General features: G+C 45.2%; 1 protein-coding gene across 1 annotated transcript in view; it reads left to right on the top strand.

Moving 5' to 3' along the window:
- Window positions 1-23264, top strand: part of LOC122540182 (dynein axonemal heavy chain 8-like) — a 1370012-nt gene that overhangs the window by 1329226 nt on the left and 17522 nt on the right. The window contains exons 91-92 of the mRNA XM_087976825.1: window positions 11973-12162; window positions 19443-19564. Coding sequence (XP_087832951.1) covers window positions 11973-12162; window positions 19443-19564 — 312 coding nt within the window. The remainder of the gene's footprint in view (window positions 1-11972; window positions 12163-19442; window positions 19565-23264) is intronic.

Here is a 23264-nt window from a genome sequence, read left to right as displayed (position 1 = left end):
TGTGCAATGATGTTCTTCTGAGTGCTGCTCCTGACTTGTTCTGGGTTGAATTCTTATACAATTTTCACTCTTTCATGTTTGTGATGTGACATTATTGACGATTCAATAGATTCTTTCATTCTCAATATTGGTTATATTTCTGGAGATCTAAAGTCTGCAGATTGCTTTCTTTTCAGAAGTAGCTCCCATGTTCCTTGTTACTTTCGGGGTTAGCTGTCTATTTAAAAACAGCTTTGCTTGCAATTAACCCCTTTACTTCAGAGCATGCACTCTGCATGAAGACTTAATTGCCCATTTGTCATGAGTCTGTTATGGAAAAGGCAAAAGGTGGTCTGAGAAATAGGGTTTTCAATTGTGGCAAAGCAGATTTTATTAAAATAAGGCAAGATCTGGTCAAAGTCGACTGAGAATAACTACTTGGGGGTAAATCTACAGCAGAACAATGGGAAGGATTAGAAAAGGAACTGGGCAGATTACAGGCCCAACATATTTCCTTTAGAGTGAAATAAAGGAGCAACTAGCCTATAGATCCCTGGATGAGGATGAATATTCAGAATTGGGTAAAAAGGAAAAGCAAAGTGTATAACTGGTACAAAGGGAACAAATCAACTCGGGCACCAGTGGAGTATGGAATGTGCACTGGGAACTGAAGAAAATAATTAGCTGTGAAAAAATGAAAAAAAAGACACTGGAGGACAAGATTAAGAATCCCAGGATATGCTATGTGTATATTAGGAGGAAGGGAACAACCAGAGAAAGTATAGGGCTCTTTAGGGACCAAGGGGGAAATCAATGTATGGAATCAGAGGACATTGGTAGAGTGTTAAATGATTACTTCACTTGGGAGAAGAGGTCGGTACAGAATTCAGGAAGAGGGGCCGAGAGGTTCTTGAGCAGATTGACAGAGAGTGAGGAGGTACTGGAGAATTCAGTGGGCTTAAAAGTAGAAACATCCTGAGGTCTGAATGATTCGCAATGAGAGGCGTGGAAGGAAACCACTGGAGCCCTGACCCAATTTTTAATTTCTTTCTGGCTAAAGGGGAGGTGCCAGAGAGCAGGAGGACAGTTAATGTGATTCTACCTTTCAAGAAAGGTGGTAGAGGTAAACCAAGGAATTACAGACCTGAGAGTCTCACATTAGCAGGAGGGAAACTGTTGGGGAAAATTTGGAAGTGGAGTATTAATCTCTATTAACAGGGTAACAGTTTGATCAGAATAGCCAACATGGCTCTGTCAGATGAAGGACATGCCTAACATCTTCTGGAATTTTTTGAGGAGGTGGCAAAATGTAGAGATGAGGATATGCAGTTGATATAGATTAGATTCCCTGCAATGTGGAAAGAGGTCCTTTGACCCAAAAAGTCCACACCAACCCACCCAATCCCATTTCCCTCTGACCAATGCACCTAACACTATGGACAATTTAGCATGGCCAATTCACCTAACCTGCACATCTTTGGATTGTGGGAGGAAACCGGAGCAAACCCATACTGACATAGGGCAAATGTGCAAATTCCACACAGACAGTTACCCAAGACTGGAATCGAGTCTGCGTCCCTGGCGCAGTGAGGTAGCAGTGCCAACCACTGAGCCACTTTGCTGCCCATAAGAATTTACTTCGAATCCCTACAGTGTGGAAACAGGCCATTTGGCCCAGCAAGTTCACACCAGCCCTAAGAAGAGTAATCCACCCAGACCCATTCCCTTCCTTCTCTACATTTTCCCTGACTAATGTGCCGAACACTACAGGCAATTTAGCATGGCCGATACACCTAACCTGTACATCTTTGAATTGTGGGAGGAAACTCACGTAGACACAAGGAGACTGTGCAAACTCCTCGTCGGCAGTCGCCCGAAGCTGGAATGAAGGCAGGTCCCTGGCACTGTGAGGCTGTAGTGCTAACCACTAAGCCACTTGCCACCCACATAGCTCAAATGGATTTCAGCAAGGCTTTTGACAAGGTTTGTAGGAGCAAATTACTGCCGATGGTGGAATCTGTACGAAAAACAAAAATTGCTGGAAATCACAATGGGTCGTGCAGCATCCGTGGAGAGTGAACAAGCTAACGTTTTGAGTCTACATGACTCTTCATCAGTGCTAACATGTGGAGGGGACAGCATTTATGCAATGGGAATGGTGAGTGTTGAGTGCTGGGGGAGGAAGGGTGCTGATAGTGCAGATTAAGTGACCAGAATGTGGAAATGGCAGAACAATGTCTAACTGCCAAAATAGAAAGAGGAGACAGTCCCAATGGGCTGGGGAGGTGAGAGAGGACAGAGAGTACATTCTCTGGTGACAAAGAATGCAACAAGTAAAAATGAAAGAAAGAGAATCTGTTCATAATCTGAAGCTGTTGAACCCAATATTAAGTCCAGATGGTTGTAAAGTGCCTAATCTTCAGACGAGATGTTGTTCCTTCAGTTTGTGCTGTGATACCCTGGAGCATTGCAGCATGTCGAGGACAGACAAGTCAAGATGCGAGCAGGACACTGTGTTAAAAAGACTGGCTATGGGAAGGTTAGGGTCATGTTTGAGCATGGACTGGAGATGTTCTGCAAAACAGTCACCCAGTCTGCATTTTAGTTTCTCCAATGTAGAGTAGGCCACATTGGGTATATCAATTTCAATAGATCAGGTTGGAGGAAGTATGGGTGAAATGCTGCTTCACAGGAAAGACTGTTTAGGCCCTGGGATGATGAGCAAGGAGGTGAAGGGGCAGATGTTGTACGTCCTGCAATTACATGGGAAGGTACCTAGGGAAGGGGTTGAACATGTTCCACATGAAAAAGAGGTTAAAAGCTTGTGGGATCCAGGGTAACCTAGAATGTTGGATCCAATATTTGCTAAGAGACAGGATGGTGGTGGATATCTGTTCAAGAACAAAGAACAAAGAAAATTTACAGCCCAGGAACAGGCCCTTTGGCCCTCCAAGCCTGAGCCAATCCAAATCTACTGTCTAAACCTGTCGCCCAATTCGTAAGCATCTGTATCCCTGTCCTCCCCACCTACTCATGCATCTGTCCAGACACATCTTAAATGAATCTACCATGCCTGCCTCTACTACCTCTGCTGGCAACGTGTTCCAGACGCCCACCACCCTCTGTGTGAAGTACTTGCCACGTGTATCCCCCTTAAACTTTCTACTTCTCACCTTGAAAGCGTGACTCTCGTTAATGAATCCTTCACCCTGGGAAAGAGCTTGTCTATATCCTTCATGATTTTATCAATCAGGTCCCCCCTCAAACTCCTTTTTTCTAATGAAAATAATCCTAACCTACTCAACCTTTCTTCACAGCTAGCGCCTTCCATATCAGGCAACATCCTTGTAAATCTTCTCTGCACCCTCTCCAAAGCATTCATATCCTTTTGGTAATGTGGTGACCAGAACTGTACACAGTATTCTAAATGCAGCTGAACCAATGTCTTGTACAATTTTAACATGACTTGCCAGCTCTTATACTTAACATCCCGTCCAATGAAGGCAAACATACTATATGCCTTCTTGACCACTCTATCCACCTGTGCAGCAACGTTCAGGATACAATAGACCTGCACTCCCAGATCTCTCTGCCCATCAACTTTTCCCAAGGCTCTTCCGTTCATTGTATAATTCGCTCTAGAATTAGTCTTGCCTAAATGCATCAACTCAATTTGCCTGGATTGAAATCCATCTGCCACTTTTCTGCTCAACTCTCCAGTCTATCTATATCCTCCTGTATTCTTTGACAGTCCCTTATTCTTTCTGCTACTCCACCAATCTTCGTGTCATCTGCAAATTGCTGATCATACCAACAATGTCTTCTTCCAGATCTTTTATGTATATTACAAACAATAGTGGTCCCAGCACTGACCCCTGTGGAACACCAGTGGTCACCTTTCTCCATTTTGAGAAACTCCCTTCAACTACTACTCTCTGTCTCCTGTTGCTCAACCAGTTCTTTATCCACCTAGTTAGAACACCTTACACACCATGTGACTTCACTTTCTCCGTTAGTCTACCATCAGGAACCTTATCAAATGCCTTACTAAAGTCCACCAATAACCCTTCCTTCATCTATCAACTTGGTCACTTCCTCAAAGAACGCTATTAAGTTGGTAAGGCACGATCTCCCCTGCACAAAACCATGTTGCCTATCACTGATAAGCCCATTCTTTTCTAAATATAAATAGATTCTATCCCTCAGTGCTCTCTCCAGCAACTTTCCACACTGATGTCAGGCTCACTGGTCTGTAGTTACCCGGACTATCCCTACTACAGTTCTGCTTAAATACAGGTATATTTAAGGATGCTTAAATACAGGTATATTTAAAGATATCTGTCAGGGCCCCAGGTATTTCCTCTCTTGCCTCCCTCAGCAACGTGGGATAGATCCCATCCAGTCCCGGGGATTTGTCCACCTTAATAACCTCCAGCCTACCCAACACATCTTCCCTACTTATGCCAACGTGACAAGGGCTAATCAAACTTCTATCTCTAATCTCAAGATTCATCAAGTTCCTCTCCTCAGTGAACACTGATGCAAAGTAATCATTCAGAATCTCACCCATTCTCTCAGGTTCAACACACAGCCTTCCTTCATTGTCCTTTAGTGGACCAATCCTTTCTCTAGTTTCCCGCTTGCTTCTTATATAAGAATAAGATGTTTAAGGCTGGTCCTACTCTCCCGATGTTCCTCCAGGGACAGTTCTGTTCTTAGTGCCTGGACCTTATGTACGCTTCCCTTTTCCTCTTGGGTGGTCATACAATTTCTCCTAGGTAAAAACAATGACTGCAGATGCTGGAAACCAGATTCTGGATCAGTGGTGCTGGAAGAGCACAGCAATTCAGGCAGCATCCGAGGACAGGCAAAATCGACGTTTCGGGCAAAAGCTCTTCATCAGGAATAAAGGCAGAGAGCCTGAAGCGTGGAGAGATAAGCTAGAGGAGGGTGGGGGTGGGGAGAGAGTGGCATAGAGTACAATAGGTCAGTGGGGAAGGAGATGAAGGTGATAGGTCAGGGAGGAGAGGGTGGAGTGGACAGGTGGAAAAGGAGCTAGGCAGGTCGGACAAGTCCGGACAGGTCAGGGGATCGAGTTGCTGGAGGTTAGAAGCTAGGATGAGGTGGGGGAAGGGGAAATGAGGAAACTGTTGAAATCCACATTGATGCCCTGGGGTTGAAGTGTTCCGAGGCGGAAGATGAGGCGTTCTTCCTCCAGGCGTCTGGTGGTGAGGGAGCGGCGGTGGAGGAGGCCCAGCACCTCCATATCCTCGGCAGAGTGGGAGGGGGAGTTGAAATGTTGAGCCACTGGGCGATTTGGTTGATTGGTGCGGGTGTCTCGGAGATGTTCCCTAAAGCGCTCTGCTAGGAGGCGCCCAGTCTCCCCAATGTAGAGGAGACCGCATCGGGAGCAACGGATACAATAGATGATATTAGTGGATGTGCAGGTAAAACTTTGATGGATGTGGAAAGCTCCTTTGGGGCCTTGGATAGAGGTGAGGGAGGAGGTGTGGGCGCAGGTTTTACAGTTCCTGCGGTGGCAGGGGAAAGTGCCAGGATGGGAGGATGGGTCATAGGGGGGCGTGGACCTGACCAGGTAGTCACGGAGGGAACGGTCTTTGCGGAAGGCGGAGAGGGGTGGGGAGGGAAATATATCCCTGGTGGTGGGGTCTGTTTGGAGGTGGCGGAAATGTCGGCGGATGATTTGGTTTATGCGAAGGTTGGTAGGGTGGAAGGTGAGCACCAGGGGCGTTCTGTCCTTGTTGCGGTTGGAGGGGTTGGGTCTGAGGGCGGAGGTGCGGGATGTGGATGAGATGCGTTGGAGGGCATCTTTAACCACGTGGGAAGGGAAATTGCGGTCTCTAAAGAAGGAGGCCATCTGGTGTGTTCTATGGTGGAACCGCTCCTCCTGGGAGCAGATACGGCGGAGGCGGAGGAATTGGGAATACGGGATGGCATTTTTGCAAGAGGTAGGGTGGGAAGAGGTGTAATCCAGGTAGCTGTGGGAGTCGGTGGGTTTGTAGAAGATGTCAGTGTCAAGTCGGTCGTCACTGTTGGAGATGGAGAGGTCCAGGAAGGGGAGGGAGGTGTCAGAGATGGTCCAGGTAAATTTAAGGTCAGGGTGGAATGTGTTGGTGAAGTTGATGAATTGCTCAACCTCCTCGCGGGAGCACGAGGTGGCGCCAATGCAGTCATCAATGTAGCGGAGGAAGAGGTGGGGAGTGGTGCCGGTGTAATTACGGAAGATCAACTGCTCTACGTAGCCAACAAAGAGACAGGCATAGCTGGGGCCCATACGTGTGCCCATGGCTACCCCTTTGGTCTGGAGGAAGTGGGAGGATTCAAAGGAGAAATTGTTAAGGGTGAGGACCAGTTCGGCCAAACGAATGAGAGTGTCGGTGGAGGGGTACTGTGGGAACGTCTGGAGAGGAAAAAACGGAGGGCTTTGAGGCCCTGGTCATGGCGGATGGAGGTGTAGAGGGATTGGATATCCATGGTGAAGATGAGGCGTTGGGGGCCGGGGAAACGGAAGTCTTGGAGGAGGTGGAGGGCGTGGGTGGTGTCTCGAACGTATGTGGGGAGTTCCTGGACTAGGGGGGATAGGACAGTGTCGAGGTAGGTAGAGATGAGTTCAATGGGGCAGGAGCATGCTGAGACAATGGGTCGGCCAGGGTGGTCAGGCTTGTGGATCTTGGGAAGGAGGTAGAACCGGGCAGTGCGGGGTTCCCGGACTATGAGGTTGGAAGCTGTGGGTGGGAGATCTCCTGAGGTGATGAGGTTCTGTATGGTCTGGGAGATGATGGTTTGGTGATGGGGGGTGGGGTCATGGTCAAGGGGGCGGTAGGAAGAGGTGTCCTCGAGTTGGCGTTTGGCTTCAGCGATGTAGAGGTCAGTGCGCCAGACTACCACTGCGCCCCCTTTGTCCGCTGGCTTGATGGTGAGGTCAGGATTGGAGCAGAGGGATTGGAGGGCTGCGCGTTGTGAGGGTGAGAGTTTGGAGTGGGGGAGGGGGGTCGACAGGTTGAGGCGGTTAATGTCCCGGTGGCAGTTGGAAATGAAAAGGTCGAGGGCAGGTAATAGGCTAGCGCGGGGTGTCCAGGTGGATGCAGTGTGTTGGAGGTGGGCGAAGGGGTCCTCGGAAGGTGGGCGGGAGTCCTGATTATGAAAGTAAGCCCGGAGGCGGAGGCGACGGAAGAATTGTTCGATGTCACGGCATGTATTAAATTCATTGATGCGTGGACGGAGGGGGACGAAGGTGAGTCCTTTGCTGAGGACTGATCGTTCGTCCTCAGTGAGGGGGAGGTCTGGGGGGATGGTGAAAACTCGGCAGGGCTGGTAGCTGGGATCTGGTGTGGGTGTAGAGCTGGGAGTGGGGTCGGAGCCAGTACCAGGAGTGGGTGTGATGGTGGGGGGAATGGGGGTAGAGTCATGAGCAGGGGTAGTGTTCCCCTCGGGGTTCTGGGGGGTGGGGATAGTGACAGTGGAGTCTGTGGGGGGCGTGTCAGCAGAATGCAGGTGAGTGGCGCTGGTGGGGTCGGAAGTGGTGGCAGACACGGCAGTAGGGGTGGCGGAAGTCACTGAGCGTGTGGCATCGGCGATGATGTGAGGGCCGGAAGTGGCTGTGGGAGTGGCCATGATGGGGGCAGAAGTGACATCATCAATCAGCGTGGGGGTGGTAGCTGCATCAGCCGCATGGGTAATGGTGTTTCCGAGGCCAGGGGAATCTTCTGGAATGTTCAAGGAGCGCTGGTTATGGAGCTGGGTAGATAAAAGTTTGTTGTACTTACAGTTTTTGATGTTTGAGATGGAATTGAAATACTGTTTGTTGAGAGTATGAATTCTCCTGAGGATGTAGTACAGGAGGGGTCCTTTGCAATTCTGAGAGAGTGTGGCCCTCAGCTGAGGCAGGGCAGACTGTATAGAGGTTAGGTACCGGCGCATTGCTGCAAGCGTGGAGTGGAGGATCTTGATGGAGAACCGTTGCTGGTGTTTTTGAATCTGTAATCTGTACTGTTTGTCCTGTTCGGGTCCGAACTCTGCTGGTTTAAAGGTGGTTCGGAGTCCGTGTGGGGTGAGTTGGTTACGGAGACAGGCACTGAGGAAGCAAATGTGGCTGTGATAGCGAGTTTGTTTCAGGACATGGTTGAAGAGCTTCAGGGCTGAGGAAATGACCTGGGAGTTGCAGTGAGAGAGAGACTCCCTGAGATTCTTGTAGAGAGAGGAGGAAAACTTCTTCAAGGCAGGCATCCTTGCAAGAGGATTCGCAGTAGGGTTAAAATCAACGAGGTAAAAACAATGACTGCAGATGCTGGAAACCAGATTCTGGATCAGTGGTGCTGGAAGAGCACAGCAATTCAGGCAGCATCCGAGGACAGGCAAAATCGACGTTTCGGGCAAAAGCCCTTCATCAGGAATAAAGGCAGAGAGCCTGAAGCGTGGAGAGATAAGCTAGAGGAGGGTGGGGGTGGGGAGAGAGTGGCATAGAGTACAATAGGTCAGTGGGGAAGGAGATGAAGGTGATAGGTCAGGGAGGAGAGGGTGGAGTGGATAGGTGGAAAAGGAGCTAGGCAGGTCGGACAAGTCCGGACAGGTCAGGGGATCGAGTTGCTGGAGGTTAGAAGCTAGGATGAGGTGGGGGAAGGGGAAATGAGGAAACTGTTGAAATCCACATTGATGCCCTGGGGTTGAAGTGTTCCGAGGCGGAAGATGAGGCGTTCTTCCTCCAGGCGTCTGGTGGTGAGGGAGCGGCGGTGGAGGAGGCCCAGCACCTCCATATCCTCGGCAGAGTGGGAGGGGGAGTTGAAATGTTGAGCCACTGGGCGATTTGGTTGATTGGTGCGGGTGTCTCGGAGATGTTCCCTAAAGCGCTCTGCTAGGAGGCGCCCAGTCTCCCCAATGTAGAGGAGACCGCATCGGGAGCAACGGATACAATAGATGATATTAGTGGATGTGCAGGTAAAACTTTGATGGATGTGGAAAGCTCCTTTGGGGCCTTGGATAGAGGTGAGGGAGGAGGTGTGGGCGCAGGTTTTACAGTTCCTGCGGTGGCAGGGGAAAGTGCCAGGATGGGAGTGTGGGTCGTAGGGGGGCGTGGACCTGACCAGGCAGTCACGGAGGGAATGGTCTTTGCGGAAGGCGGAGAGGGGTGGGGAGGGAAATATATCCCTGGTGGTGGGGTCTGTTTGGAGGTGGCGGAAATGTCGGTGGATGATTTGGTTTATGCCACTCTCTCCCCACCCCCACCCTCCTCTAGCTTATCTCTCCACGCTTCAGGCTCTCTGCCTTTATTCCTGATGAAGGGCTTTTGCCCGAAACATCGATTTTGCCTGTCTTCGGATGCTGCCTGAATTGCTGTGCTCTTCCAGCACCACTGATCCAGTACAATTTCTCCTGTCATCCACTAATCATGAATCTTGCCGTTTCTATCCTTTGCCTTCAATGGGTCATGCCTATCTGCTCTATCTTTAAACTATCTTTGAAAGCCTCCCACAGCTCAAATGTGGACTTCTCTTCAAATAGCTGTGTCCAATCCACATTTCCCAGCTCCTGCCTAATTTTGATATAATTGGTCTTAGCCCAGTTTAGTATTCTTCTCTTAGGACCACTCTCATCTTTATCTATGGGTATTCTAAATTGTGGTCACTGTTCCCAAAGAAGTCCCTCTCCGTGTGACTGGAGGCCAGTATACCACAAAGATAACTGCCAGGTCCCTTATTGTTCATGATGTATAAACAATATCAATGAAAATGTGGGAAGATGATATGCAAAATTGTGGGTGATATGAAGATGGGCCAGGTGATTGAAGTGAGGAAGAAGGTTTAGGTTGCAGCAGGATATAAACAGATTGGTCAGCTGAACTTAACCCTGATAAAGGTAAGCTGATGCACTTTGGAAGAAGTATCAAGACAAGGGAGTGTTCAAGAAAAGGCTGGATACCAGGAAGTTCAGTAAAACAGAGATATTTTGCAGTGCTTCTCCAGAAATTCCTGAAGGTGGCAGGTCAGGTTAATTGCATAGTTAAGACAGTATATGAGACATATCCCCTTATCAGTTGAAGCATAAATTATAAGAACAAGGAGGTTATGTTGGAGCTATACAGAACTTTAGTTTGACACAGCTCGAGTACTGTATGCAGTTCTGGTCACCATACTCTAAGATGGATGTGATTGTACTTGAGGGGGTGCAGAGGAGATTCACTAGGATGTTGTCTTAGATGATATGCCTTGACTGTCAAGAGAGGATTCATAATCTCGGGTTGTTTTCTTTGAAGCAGAGAAGTCTGGGAGAGGATCTAAAAGAGGTGCTAAGATTATGAGAGGCATGGACATAGTGGATCGAAAGCAGCTGTTTCCTCTAGTTCAAACGTCAGGAACAAGGGGCATAATTTGAAGGTGGAAAGCAGGAGGTTTACTGAGGATTTGAGAAAAAATGTTTTAATTTAGACAGCGATGGGAATTTGGAATGTACTGCCCAGAGGGTAATTTAGGCAGGTCGAGAATTGGACTAAAATTAGCTAACATTTTCCAAGTGACAAATCTTATTTGGCCTTTAATTATCTGTTTTGTTTCTTTCCTTTTCTGATTAAGTTTCAATGACAGTTTTTCCAATCCTCTGGAACTTTTCTGGAAACTTTGAGAATTGAAAGATTATTACCAGTGAATCCATTGTATCTGTTGCTTTTTCCTTTAACGTGCTCGGATGCAAGTCAAACAAGTCCAGGAGACTTATCAGTCTTTAGCTTCATTAGTTTTCCTGTTATATTTCACTCTCATGATAATTATTGCATTGATTTCCTTTATTCTTTTTGCCACTTCATTATTTAGTAGTTCTGGCGTGATGCAAATTATTTATTCAATTCCTCTGCCATTTCCTGTTTCCTCATTATTTCTGCATTCTCATTTCCTAAAGGGCCTTTTGTCACTTGGCTCTCTGAATTCCTTTTCATATGTTTAACAAAGTTCTTGTTGCCCATTTTAGTATTATTTGCTAATTTACTCTCAAAGTTTATCTTTTCTCTCCTTATTATTCTATTATCTTTTACTGACTTTTAACTTTTTCCCAATCTCTAGCTTATCACTACTCTTTACCACACTGTGTTTCTTTTTCTTTGATAAAATCTTAGAGATCTGTAACACAGAAATAGGCTCTACAGCTCATCACTTCTGTGCCAATCAAAAACAATAACCTAATCTAATTCCATTTTCCAACCCTTGGCCCAGAACCTTGTATGCCCCTTGGCATTGCAAATATGCATCTAAATACTGAATGTTTTGAGGACACTGCCTCTACCACCTTCACAGCCAGTGAGTTCCAGATTTCTACCATTATCTGGGTGAAAAAGTTTTTGTCATATCTCCTTCAAAGCTTCTGCCCTTTACCTTAAATCTATGTTCCATGGTCATTGATCCCTCCATCAAGGAGAAATGTTTCTTCCTGTCTACCCAATTTATGTCCCTCATAACTTTATATATCTCAACTATTTTCATGTGATCTGTATATTTCTGATTAGCCATAATTAACTGTACTCATACCCCCTTCCTCTAATCTTCTTCCTCACTGGTAGCTATCTTTGCTGTGAGTCAAGAAGGCCAACATACCATTTACCTTCTTCACCTGTACCTGCACTCTAACCTTGAATGATTGTTATACGAGGACTCCCAGGTCTTGTAACACATTCCCCTTTCTTAATTTATAGCCAATCATATCATAATGTGCCTTCCAGTTTTTATTCCAAAGTGGATGGCCTCACATTTATCCACATTTTACTGCATCTGCCATTCATTTTGACAACTATTTAAAAAAATGTTCATTGATCCTCAAGCACCTTTTCTACAAAACACCTTTCTTTGTCCATTCCAACTAACTCAGCACCAATTCTTTTATGAAGACCTTTATTTAAATTTTCCGACCAATGTTTCTCACTGTCAAATTGAATGTTAAATTCTAACATGATTGCATATTAACTACAATGCCAACTCTTCTTCACGTTGCAGAATTTAACAGATGCCTTGGATAACATGTATAATGCCCGAGTGCCTGTGGTTTGGAAAAGGATTTCCTGGGATTCTGCTACACTGGGATTTTGGTTCACAGAATTCCTAGAGAGAAATGCACAGTTTTCCTCCTGGATATTTGAGGGAAGGCCAAATGTATTTTGGATGACAGGATTCTTTAATCCCCAGGGTATGTACCATCTCAAGAATATCTCAAGAATAGTACATACTAATACTAGGCAGGAACCTTAACGTGCTTTGCATTGTTTACTGTTTGTAAATGGTAAGTATATGTCTGCTACCATTTTTAAAAACATAACTTACATTTAAAGATTGAATCTGATCATAAGGATCCTCATTTTAAAAAACAAAGATGCTAGTATTAGTTAATGTGACTTACAGTTTAGTGAATCAGTATCCAGATGGGAGTCTGTCATTTGGTTGACCTTTAATAGTCCTTTTCCTGAGAGCTGGGATGCAGATGGAAGGCAGTCAAAGGTACAGCAGACTGTCTTGTATGTGAGGAACTTGTTCAATGTGGTGAATGTCATCCGAATTCTCTCTCCAGATGAGATGAATGAGTGAGTAAGTAAGTGAGTAATATTTGATGACCAGTGAAGATACAGTGTGTTGAAGGGCCTCTTTCTGTTCTTTCAATCTATGACTAATCCTTCTTCCCAGAAAATAATCCTTTATAGACACACATTGCTGTGCCATATCAGCCCGATTCATCACTCACAAATTTCTCATGCAACTGACAGAAAGATAGCAAATATTTGCAGATTCAAGTGGTTGTGGTTTTGGGAGGTACTGTTTACAAGTCTGGTGAATTTCTGCAGTGCATCTTGTAGATCGTACACCTTACTTCTACTGAGCATTGGTTATGAGTCTTTGGAATTCTTTGCCACAGAGAGTCATAGAGATGTACAGCAGAGAAGCAGACCCTTCGGTCCAACTCGTCCATATCAACTTGTCGTCTGCAAGGTGTTAGGAAGGATTCTGAGGGATAGGATTTATGACCATCTGGAAGAGCATGGCTTGATTAAATGCAGTCAACACGGCTTTGTGAGGGGCAGGTCATGCCTCACAAACCTTATCGAGTTCTTTGAGGATGTGACTAGAAACTGTGATGAGGGACGAGCTGTGGATGTGGTGTAAATGGACTTCAGCAAAGCATTTGATAAGCTTTCCCCTGGTAGGCTCATTCAGAAGGTCAGGAGGAATGGGATACAGGGGAACTTAGCTGTCTGGATACAGAATTGGCTGGCCAACAGAAGACAGCGAGTGGTAGTAGAAGGAAAATATTCTGCCTGGAAGTCAGTGGTGAGTGGTGTTCCACAGGGCTCTGTCCTTGGGCCTCTACTATTTGTAATTTTTATTAATGACTTGGATGAGGGGATTGAAGGATGGGTCAGCAAGTTTGCAGACGACACAAAGGTTGGAGGTGTCGTTGACAGTATAGAGGGCTGTTGTAGGCTGCAGCGGGACATTGACAGGATGCAGAGATGGGCTGAGAGGTGGCAGATGGAGTTCAACTTGGATAAATATGAGGTGATGCATTTTGGAAGGTCGAATTTGAAAGCTGAGTACAGGATTAAGGATAGGATTCTTGGCAGTGTGGAGGAACAGAGGGATCTTGGTGTGCAGATACATAGATCCCTTAAAATGGCCACCCAAGTGGACAGGGTTGTTAAGAAAACATATGGTGTTTTGGCTTTCATTAACAGGGGGATTGAGTTTAAGAGTCATGAGATCTTGTTGCAGCTTTATAAAACTTTGGTTAGACCGCACTTGGAATACTGCGTCCAGTTCTAGTCGCCCTATTATAGGAAACATGTGAATGCTTTGGAGTGGGTTCAGAGGAGATTCACCAGGATGCTGCCTGGACTGGAGGGCTTATCTTATGCAGAGAGGTTGACTGAGCTCTGACTTGTTTCATTGGAGAAAAGAAGGAGGAGAGGGGACCTAATTGAGGTATACAAGATAATGAGAGGCATAGATAGAGTCGATAGCCAGAGACTATTTGAAATGACTAACACGAGGGGTTAGGCAGAAATGACTAACACGAGGGGTCATAGTTTTAAGCTGGTTGGAGGAAAGTATAGAGGGAATGTCAGAGTCGGGTTCTTTACACAGAGAATTGCGAGAGCATGGAATGTGTTGCCAGCAACAGTTGTGGAAGCAAGGTCATTGGGGACATTTAAGAGACTACGGGACATGCATATGGTCACAGAAATTTGAGGGTGCATACATGAGGATCAGTGGTTGGCACAACATCGTGGGCTGAAGGGTCTGGTCTGTGCTGTACTGTTCTATGTTCTATGTTCTAACCAGATATCCCGACCTAATCCCGACCTAGTCCCTTTTGCCAGCAGTTGGCCCATATCCCTCTAAACTCTTCCTATTCATATACCCATCCAGATGCCTTTTAAATGCTGTAATAGTACTTCCTCTGGCAGCACATTCCATACACACACCACCTCTGGGTGAAACAGTTGTATCTTAGGTTCCTTTTAAATTTTTCCCCTTTCACCCTGAACCTATGCCCATCTAGTTCTGGACTCCCCCAGCCCAGGGAAAAGACCTTGTCTATTTACCTTATCCATGCCTATCATGATTTCATAAACCACCATAAGATCATTCCTCAGCTTCCAATGCTCCAGGGAAAACAGCCTCAGTCTATTCAGTTTCTCCCTATAGCTCAAATCCTCCAACCCTGGCAACATCCTTGTAAATCTTTTCTGAACCCTTTCAAGTTTCACAACATTCTTCTGATAGCAAGGCGACCAGAACTGCACACAATATTCCAAAAATGTACAGCCAAAACATGACATAGAACATAGAACATAGAACATAGAACATAGAACATAGAACAATACAGCACTGAACAGGCCCTTCGGCCCACGATGTTGTGCCGAACTTCTAACCTAGATTAAGTACCCATCCATGTACCTATCCAAATGCCACTTAAAGGTCACCAATGATTCCGACTCTACCACTCCCACGGGCAGCGCATTCCATGCCCCCACCACTCTCTGGGTAAAGAACCCACCCCTGACATCTCCCCTATACCTTCCACCCTTCACCTTAAATTTATGTCCCCTTGTAACACTCTGTTGTACCCGGGGAAAAAGTTTCTGACTGTCTACTCTATCTATTCCTCTGATCATCTTATAAACCTCTATCAAGTCACCCTTCATCCTTCGCCGTTCCAATGAGAAAAGGCCGAGAACTCTCAACCTATCCTCGTACGACTTCCTCTCCATTCCAGGCAACATCCTGGTAAATCTTCTCTGCACCCTCTCCAAAGCTTCCACATCTTTCCTAAAGTGAGGCGACCAGAACTGCACACAGTACTCCAACTGTGGCCTAACCAAAGTCCTGTACAGCTGCAACATCACTTCACGACTCTTGAATTCAATCCCTCTGCTAATGAACGATAATACTCCATAGGCCTTCTTACAAACTCTATCCACCTGAGTGGCAACCTTCAAAGATCTATGTACATAGACCCCAAGATCCCTCTGTTCCTCCACCTGACTAAGAACCCTACCATTAACCCTGTATTCCGCATTCTTATTTGTTCTTCCAAAATGGACAACCTCACACTTGGCAGGGTTGAACTCCATCTGCCACTCCTCAGCCCAGCTCTGCATCATATCTAAGTCCCTCTGCAGCCAACAACAGCCCTCCTCACTGTCCACAACTCCACCTATCTTCGTATCATCTGCAAATTTACTGACCCACCCTTCGACTCCCTCATCTAAGTCATTAATAAAAATTACAAACAGCAGAGGACCCAGAACTGATCCCTGCGGAACTACACTTGTAACTGGGCTCCAGGCTGAATATTTACCATCTACCACCACTCTCTGCCTTCGACCGGTTAGCCAGTTTTCTATCCAATTGGCCAAATTTCCCTCTATCCCATGCCTCCTGACTTTCCGCATAAGCCTACCATGGGGAACCTTATCAAATGCCTTACTAAAATCCATGTACACTACATCCACTGCTCTTCCCTCATCCACATGCTTGGTCACCTCCTAGAAGAATTCAATAAGACCTATCTCTCTCCATAACCAAGGTGAAAGTCACAGAATTGTGGTCACCATCACCAAAATGTTCACCCACTAACAAGCCCACCACTTGTCCCGGTTCATTACCGAGTACCAAATCCAATATGGCCTCCCCTCTGGTTGGACAATCTACATACTGCGTTAGAAAAGCTTCCTGGACACACTGCACAAACACCGCCCCATCCAATCTACTTGATCTAAAGAGCTTCCAATCAATATTTGGGAAGTTGAAGTCGACCATGACTACGACCCTGTGGCTTCTGCACCTTTCCAAAATCTGTTTCCCAATCTGTTTCTCCACATCTCTGCTGCTATTGGGGGGCCTATAGTAAACACCCAACAAGGTGACTGCACCTTTCCTATTTCTGACTTCAGCCCATACTACCTCCAGAGGCAGATTCCCCCTCAAACTTCCTTTCTGCAGCCTTTATACCATTTCTAATTAGCAATTCCACCCCCCCTCCTTTTTTCCCACCCTCCCTAATCTTACTGAAAGACCTGTAACCAGGAACCTCCAACAGCCATTCCTGTCCCACATCTATCCACGTTTCCGTGATGGCCACAACATCGTAGTCCCCCAACTACGATGTTGTGGCCTCCCATGACCTCCCAACTCCTGTAGTCAATGCTCTGACCAATAGAGGAAAGCATACCAAACACCTTCTTTACTATCCTATCTACCTGTGACTCAACTTCCAAGGAACTATGAACACATAGGCACAGTGATATCAAGAAAAAGTTAAATATGGAGCAAAGGCTATGGGTCCTGACATTACAGAATTTTCCACATCCCAAACCAAGCTTTTAGTACTGTTATATCAATGGCATCAGTGTTGTCACTCTCACCTCACTTCTAGAATTCAGTATTTTGTCAACGTTTGAACCAAGGCTGTAATGAAGTCTGGAGCTGAATGGCCAAACTGGGTGTCAGTGAACAGGTTGTGCTGAGGAGGTGCTGCTTAATAGCACTGTTGATGACATCAGATTTCTAATAACCGAGAATAGACTGATGAGTAGGGAATTGCCTGATAGATTTTCCTGCTTTTTGTGTAGAACACATACCCTGGGCAATTTTCCACATTGTCAAGTAGATGCCAATGTTGTAATGTACTAGAATAGTTTAGCAATGGACGCGACAAGATCTGGAGCACATGTCTTCAGTACTATTTCCGATACGCTGTCAGGGCCCAAAAGCCTTTGCAATGTTGAGTGTCTCTAGTTATTTTTTGAAAACATGTGAAGTGAACTGAATTGGATGAATTCTGGTATCCGTGATCTGGGGATCTCTGGAGGAGTCCCAAATTGAAAAATCCACTCGGCACGTCTGGGTTAAGATTGTTACAAAAGCTTCAGCCTTATTAGAATCATTGAGTCATATAGCATGGAAACAGACCCTTCAGTCCAATTCGTCCATGCCAACCACTGATGTGCTGGTCTCTCCCATCATTGAGAATTGGGATACTTGTGGAGCCTCCATCTCAGTGAGTTGTTTAATAGTCCATCATCATTTAAAACTGGATGGAGTAGCACTGGAGAATTTGGATCCGATCTGTTGGTTGTGGGACCACCTAGCTCTTTCTATCATTTGCTGTTTATGCTGTTTGGCATGCCAGCACTCCTATTTAGTAGCTTTGAAGTAAAGGCAGATATGGATAGATTCTTGTTAGCAAGGAAATAAAGGACTGAGCAAGTTTTGAGAAGATTTGTAGCTCAGGTTGAGGTTTTGGATGTAGGATTGCTCTCTAAGCTGGAAGCTGAAAATGTGTTGCTGGAAAAGCGCAGCAGGTCAGGCAGCATCCAAGGAGCAGGAGAATCGACTTTTCAGGCATGAGCCCTTCTTCCTGAAGAAGGACTTATGCCCGAAACATCGATTCTCCTGCTCCTTGGATGCTGCCTGACCTGCTGCGCTTTTCCAGCAACACATTTTCAGCTCTGATCGCCAGCATCTGCAGTCCTCACTTTCTCCTCTAAGCTGGAAGGTTTGGTTTTAGATGTTTCGTCTCCATACTAGGTAACATTGTCAGTGAGCATCTTGTGAAGCACTGGTGGTATGGTATGGCCCACTTTTTGTTTGTGTTTAGGTTTCCTTAGGTTGGTGGTGTCATTTCCTGCTGTGATGTTATTTTCTGTTCTTTTTTTCGGGGGTGGTAAATGTGATCCAAGTCAATGTGTTTGTTGATAGAGTTCCAGTTGGAGTGCCAAGCTTCAAGGAGTTCTCACATGTGTCTCTGTTTGGCTTGTCCTAGGATGAATGTGTTGTCCCAGTCGAAGTGGTGTCCTTCCTCATCGGCATGAAAAGATACCAGTGAGAGTGGGTCATGTCTTTTTGTGGCGAGTTGATGTTCATGTATCCTGGTGACTAATTTTCTGCCTGTTTGTCCAATGTAGTGTTTGTTACAGTTCTTACAAGGTATTTTGTAAAATATATTAATTTTGCTTGTTGCCTATAAAGGGTCTTTCAAGTTCATTAGCTGCTGTTTTAATGTGTTGGTGTTTTTGTGGGCTGCCATGATGCCAAGGGGTCTGAGTAGTGAAAACTAGCCATCAGGATGCATGAACATCAACTAGTCACAAAAAGACATGACCCACTCTCACTAGTATCTTTACATACAGATGAGGAAGGACACCACTTTGACTGGGACAACAGATTCATCCTGGGACAAGCCAACCAGAGACATGCACTAGAATTCTTAGAAGCATGGCACTTCAACCAAACTCTATCAATAAACACATTGATTTGGATCCCATTTACCACCTCCTGAGAAAAAGAACAGGAAATGACATTGCCACAGGAAATAGCATCACCAATCCAAGGAAACCTAAATACATAAATTAAAAGCAGGTCAGACCACCAGAGGCTAACTGATCATATTACCTAGTGTGGTGACAAAACGCCTGAAAACAAACCTTCCAGCTCAGCAAGTAAACTTACATCCCAAAAGAAAGGACTTTTAGGGATAGTTGGCAGTGTGGAATTTGGAACACACTGATCAGCGTGATTTTACTTAATGGCTTGAGGGGCCATATAAACTACTTCTGCTACTAATTTAGAAATATGTATTGGGATTCCAAGAGAAATGTATCATACATACATACATGAGAAAAGTTTCATGGGATATGTTTATGAGGTCAACTGAAGACAGGTGGTAAGAATTCGAGAACAACTTTAAAAGTTTACAGCCCATTTGTGCTGAATAGCTTCTCCCTACTCATAGAACATGAACATAGAAAAGTACACCACAATGTTGTGACCAGGATTATTCCTATAAATATTACTCTATAAGTATTTTTTTGATAAATACAATTCAATTCTAATTCCCAAAGTGGGTTTATATTTATTATCTTGTAAAAAAAAGAAACAAATTAAAAGAAACTCTGTTTATTCTGTACACAGGATTCCTAACTGCTATGAGACAGGAAGTCACACGTGCACATAAAGGCTGGGCACTGGACAGTGTCACTCTACATAATGAAGTAACAAAACTGATGAAGGACGAGATCAAAATACCACCCCCGGTTAGTATAAATGAATAAGACCAATAGAAATAAATCAGGAATAGGCTATGTGGCTCCTCGAGCCTGGATCAACCATTCAAGAAGATCATGGTTAAACAAATCTGACATTACTCATATCCATTTTCTAGTGTTTTCCCCATAATGCATGTGTCCCCCACTGATCAAGAATCTATCCATTTCAACCTTAACTGCACAAAAGGACTGTGCCCCCAAATTTACCTGTTACAGTGAGTTCAAAAAACTCTCAACTTCACCTGATCACTGTCTTAAATTGTCATCCATTTATTCTGAAACAATGCTCTCTGGTCCTAAACTCTGTTACAACCTGGGGTTAAACCATCCCCCTCCCCACTCTCCCCCTCCCCGCAGCTAATTTAAACCAGCAACACAGAAAAGATTTACCCCGTGCAGTAATCTTTGAAAATTCGAGAGGCCAAGAACTATCCCAAAGATCACTATTTAAAGTAAAAGTTAACAACTTTATGTTTACTTAAAAGTCTAACAGAGAATAATTAACTATCAACTATTTGTAACTCCTTTCTCTAACTTATCTCATAGAGTCATGCAGTCATAGAGATGTACAGCATGGGAGCAGATCCTTCGGTCCAACTAATGTCGACCAGATATTCCAACCCAATCTAGTCCCACCTTCCAGCACCCAGCCTATATCCCTCCAAACCCTTCCTATTCATATACCCATCCAAATGCCTTTTAAATGTTGCAATTGTACCAGCCTCCATCACTTCTTCTGGCAGCTCATTCCATACACGTACCACCCTCTGTATGAAAAAGTTACCCCTTAGGTCTCTTATATCTTTCCCCTCTCACCCTAAACCTATGCCCTCTAGTTTTGGTCTCCCCAAACCCAGGGAAAAGACTTTGTCTATTTATCCTATCTATGCCCCTCATAATTTTGTAAACCTCTATAAAGTCACCCCTCAGCCTACAACGCTCCAGGAAAAACAGCCCCAGCCTGTTCAACCTCTCCCTATACCTCAAATCCTCCAACCCTGGCAACATCCATTTAAATCTTTTCTGAACCCTTTCAAGTTTCACAACATCTTTCCGATAGGAAGGAGACTAGAATTGCATGTGTTTTAAAAAATTCTCAAGGTCAGGTTCGTAGGAGAGTAGTCTGACACAGAACAAACGACCAAGAGGCGAGTCTGCTAGAATATGGGCATTTTATTCCCCGCAGTGTCGCCACAACCAGGTCTCATACAACGGGTCTGGCTTATACTCACTCTACATGTTACCGGAACTGGGAGCCGTCAGTTCTCGTAGAGCGGTTGCCAACAACCCACGCTCGGCGGTTAAACGTAACCCCAGAGCAGACTCACCGAACTGGAGACTTTTCCAGCTGATATACTCTTTTCCAGATATAAACATTCATGTGAACAGCAGAGCAAGGCTAAAAAACACATTCCATTCTGGTTACATACAGATAAGAAGATTCACACGGGGAGGTGTGTAATAAGATTCACACGGGACTAAGCAACACCTCCATTCCGGTTAGATTCACACATGTATTGGGACATAATTTTTAACCGTTTCACCACATTCCACTGCTTGGCCCAATACATGTGTTACATTATGATTCACACATGTATTGGGACATAATTTTACACCACAGCATGCAATACTCCAACAGTGGCCTAACCAATGTCCTGTACAGCCACAACATGACCTCCCAAATCCTGTACTCAATACTCTGACCAATAAAGGAAAGCATACCAAACACCTTCATCACTATCCTACCTACCTGCAACTCCAATTTCAAGGAGCTATGAACCTGCACTCCAAGATTTTTTTGTTCAGCAACACTCCCGAGGACATTACCATTAAGTGTCTAAGTCCTGCTTTGATTTGCTTTCCCAAAATGCAGCACCTCACATTTATCTGAATTAAACTCCATCTGCCACTTCTCAGCCCATTGGCCCATCTGGTCAAGATCCTGTTGTAATCTGAGGTAAACTATTTCGTTGTCCACTATACATCCAATTTTGGCGTCATCTGAAAACTTACTAACTGTACCTCTTATGCTCGCACCCAAGTCATTTATGTAAATGACAAAAAGTAGAGGACCCAGCACTGCTCCTTGTGGCACACGACTGGTCACAGGCCTTCGGTCTGAAAAACAACCCTCCACCACCACCCTCTGTCTTCTACCTTTAAGCCAGTTCTCGTGGCTAGTTCTCCCTGTATTCCGTGAGATCTAACCTTCCTAACCACTCTCCCATGGGGAACCTTGTCGAATGCCTTACTGAAGTCACATCTATCATTCTGCCCTTATCAATCCTCTTTATTACTTCTTCAAAAAACTCAATCAACTTTGCGAGACATGATTTCCCACATACAAAGCCATGTTGACTATCCCAAATCAGTCCTTGCCTTTCCAAATGCACGTACATCCTGTCCCTCAGGATTCCCTCCAATAACTTGCCCACCACTGACGTGAGGCTCACTGGTCTATAGTTCCCTGACTTGTCCTTACCACCCTTCTTAAACAGTAGTACCACGTTAGCCAACCTCCAGTCTTCCAGCACATCACCTGTGACTATCGATGGTACAAATATCTCAGCAAGAGGCCCAGCAATCACTTCTCTGGCTTCCCACAGAGTGCTAGGGTACACCTGATCAGGTCCAGGGGATTTATCCACCTTCATGTGTTTCAAGACATCCAGCACTTCCTCCTCTGTAATATGAACATTTTACAAGGTGTCACCATCTATTTCCCTACATTCTATTTCTTCCATATCCTGTTCCACAGTAAATACTGACGCAAAATGCTTGTTTAGTATCTGCTGCGGCTTCACACAAAGGCCGCCTTGCGGATTTCTGAGGGGCCCTATTCTCTCCCTAGTTACCCTTTTGTCCTTCATGTATTTGTAAAACCCTTTGGATTCTCCTTAATTTTATTTGCCAAAGCTATCTCATGTCCCCTTTTTGCCCTCCTGATTTCCCTCTTAAGTATTCTCCTACTGTCTTTATACTCTTCTAAGGATTCATTCGATCTATCCTGCCCATGCCTTACATATGCTTCCTTCTTTTTCTTAACCAAACTCTCAATTTCTTTAGTCATCCAGCATTTCTTATACCTATGATCCTTTCCATTCACCCTGTCAGGAATATACTTTATCTGGATTCGTGTTATCACATTTCTGAAAGCTTCCCATTTTCCAGCCGTCCCTTTACCTGCAAACGTCTGCCCCCAGTCAGCTTTTGAAAGTTGATTAGATTCGATTCCCTGCAGTGCAGAAACAGGCCCTTCAGCCCAACAAGTCCACACCGACCCTCCAAAGAGTAACCCACCCAGACCCATTTCCCCCTAGCTAATGCACCTCACACTACGGGCAATCTAGAATAGCTAATTCACCTGACCAGCACATTCTTGACATACTGTCAAAATTGGCCTTTCTCTAATTTAGAACTTTAACTTTTAGATCTGGTCTATCCTTATCCATCATTATTTAAAATCTAATGGAATTATGGTCGCTCGCCCCAAAATGCTCCCCCACTGACACCTCAGTCACCTGCCCTGCCTTATTTCTCAAGAGCAGGTCAGGTTTTGCACCTTCTCCAGTAGGTACATCCACATACTGAATCAGAAAATTCCTCTCCATCTAAATCCTTAACACTATGGCAGTCCCAGTCGATGTTTGGAAAGTTAAAATCCCCTACCATAACCATCCTATTATTC

This window comes from Chiloscyllium plagiosum, unplaced genomic scaffold (genome assembly GCF_037043375.1).
Source record: "Chiloscyllium plagiosum isolate Xiang-an unplaced genomic scaffold, Cpla_swu_hap1 HiC_scaffold_3, whole genome shotgun sequence".
Lineage (NCBI taxonomy): Eukaryota > Metazoa > Chordata > Chondrichthyes > Orectolobiformes > Hemiscylliidae > Chiloscyllium > Chiloscyllium plagiosum.
The sequence above is the reverse complement of the archived record's forward strand: the minus strand, read 5'-3'. Positions and strand labels throughout refer to the sequence as shown.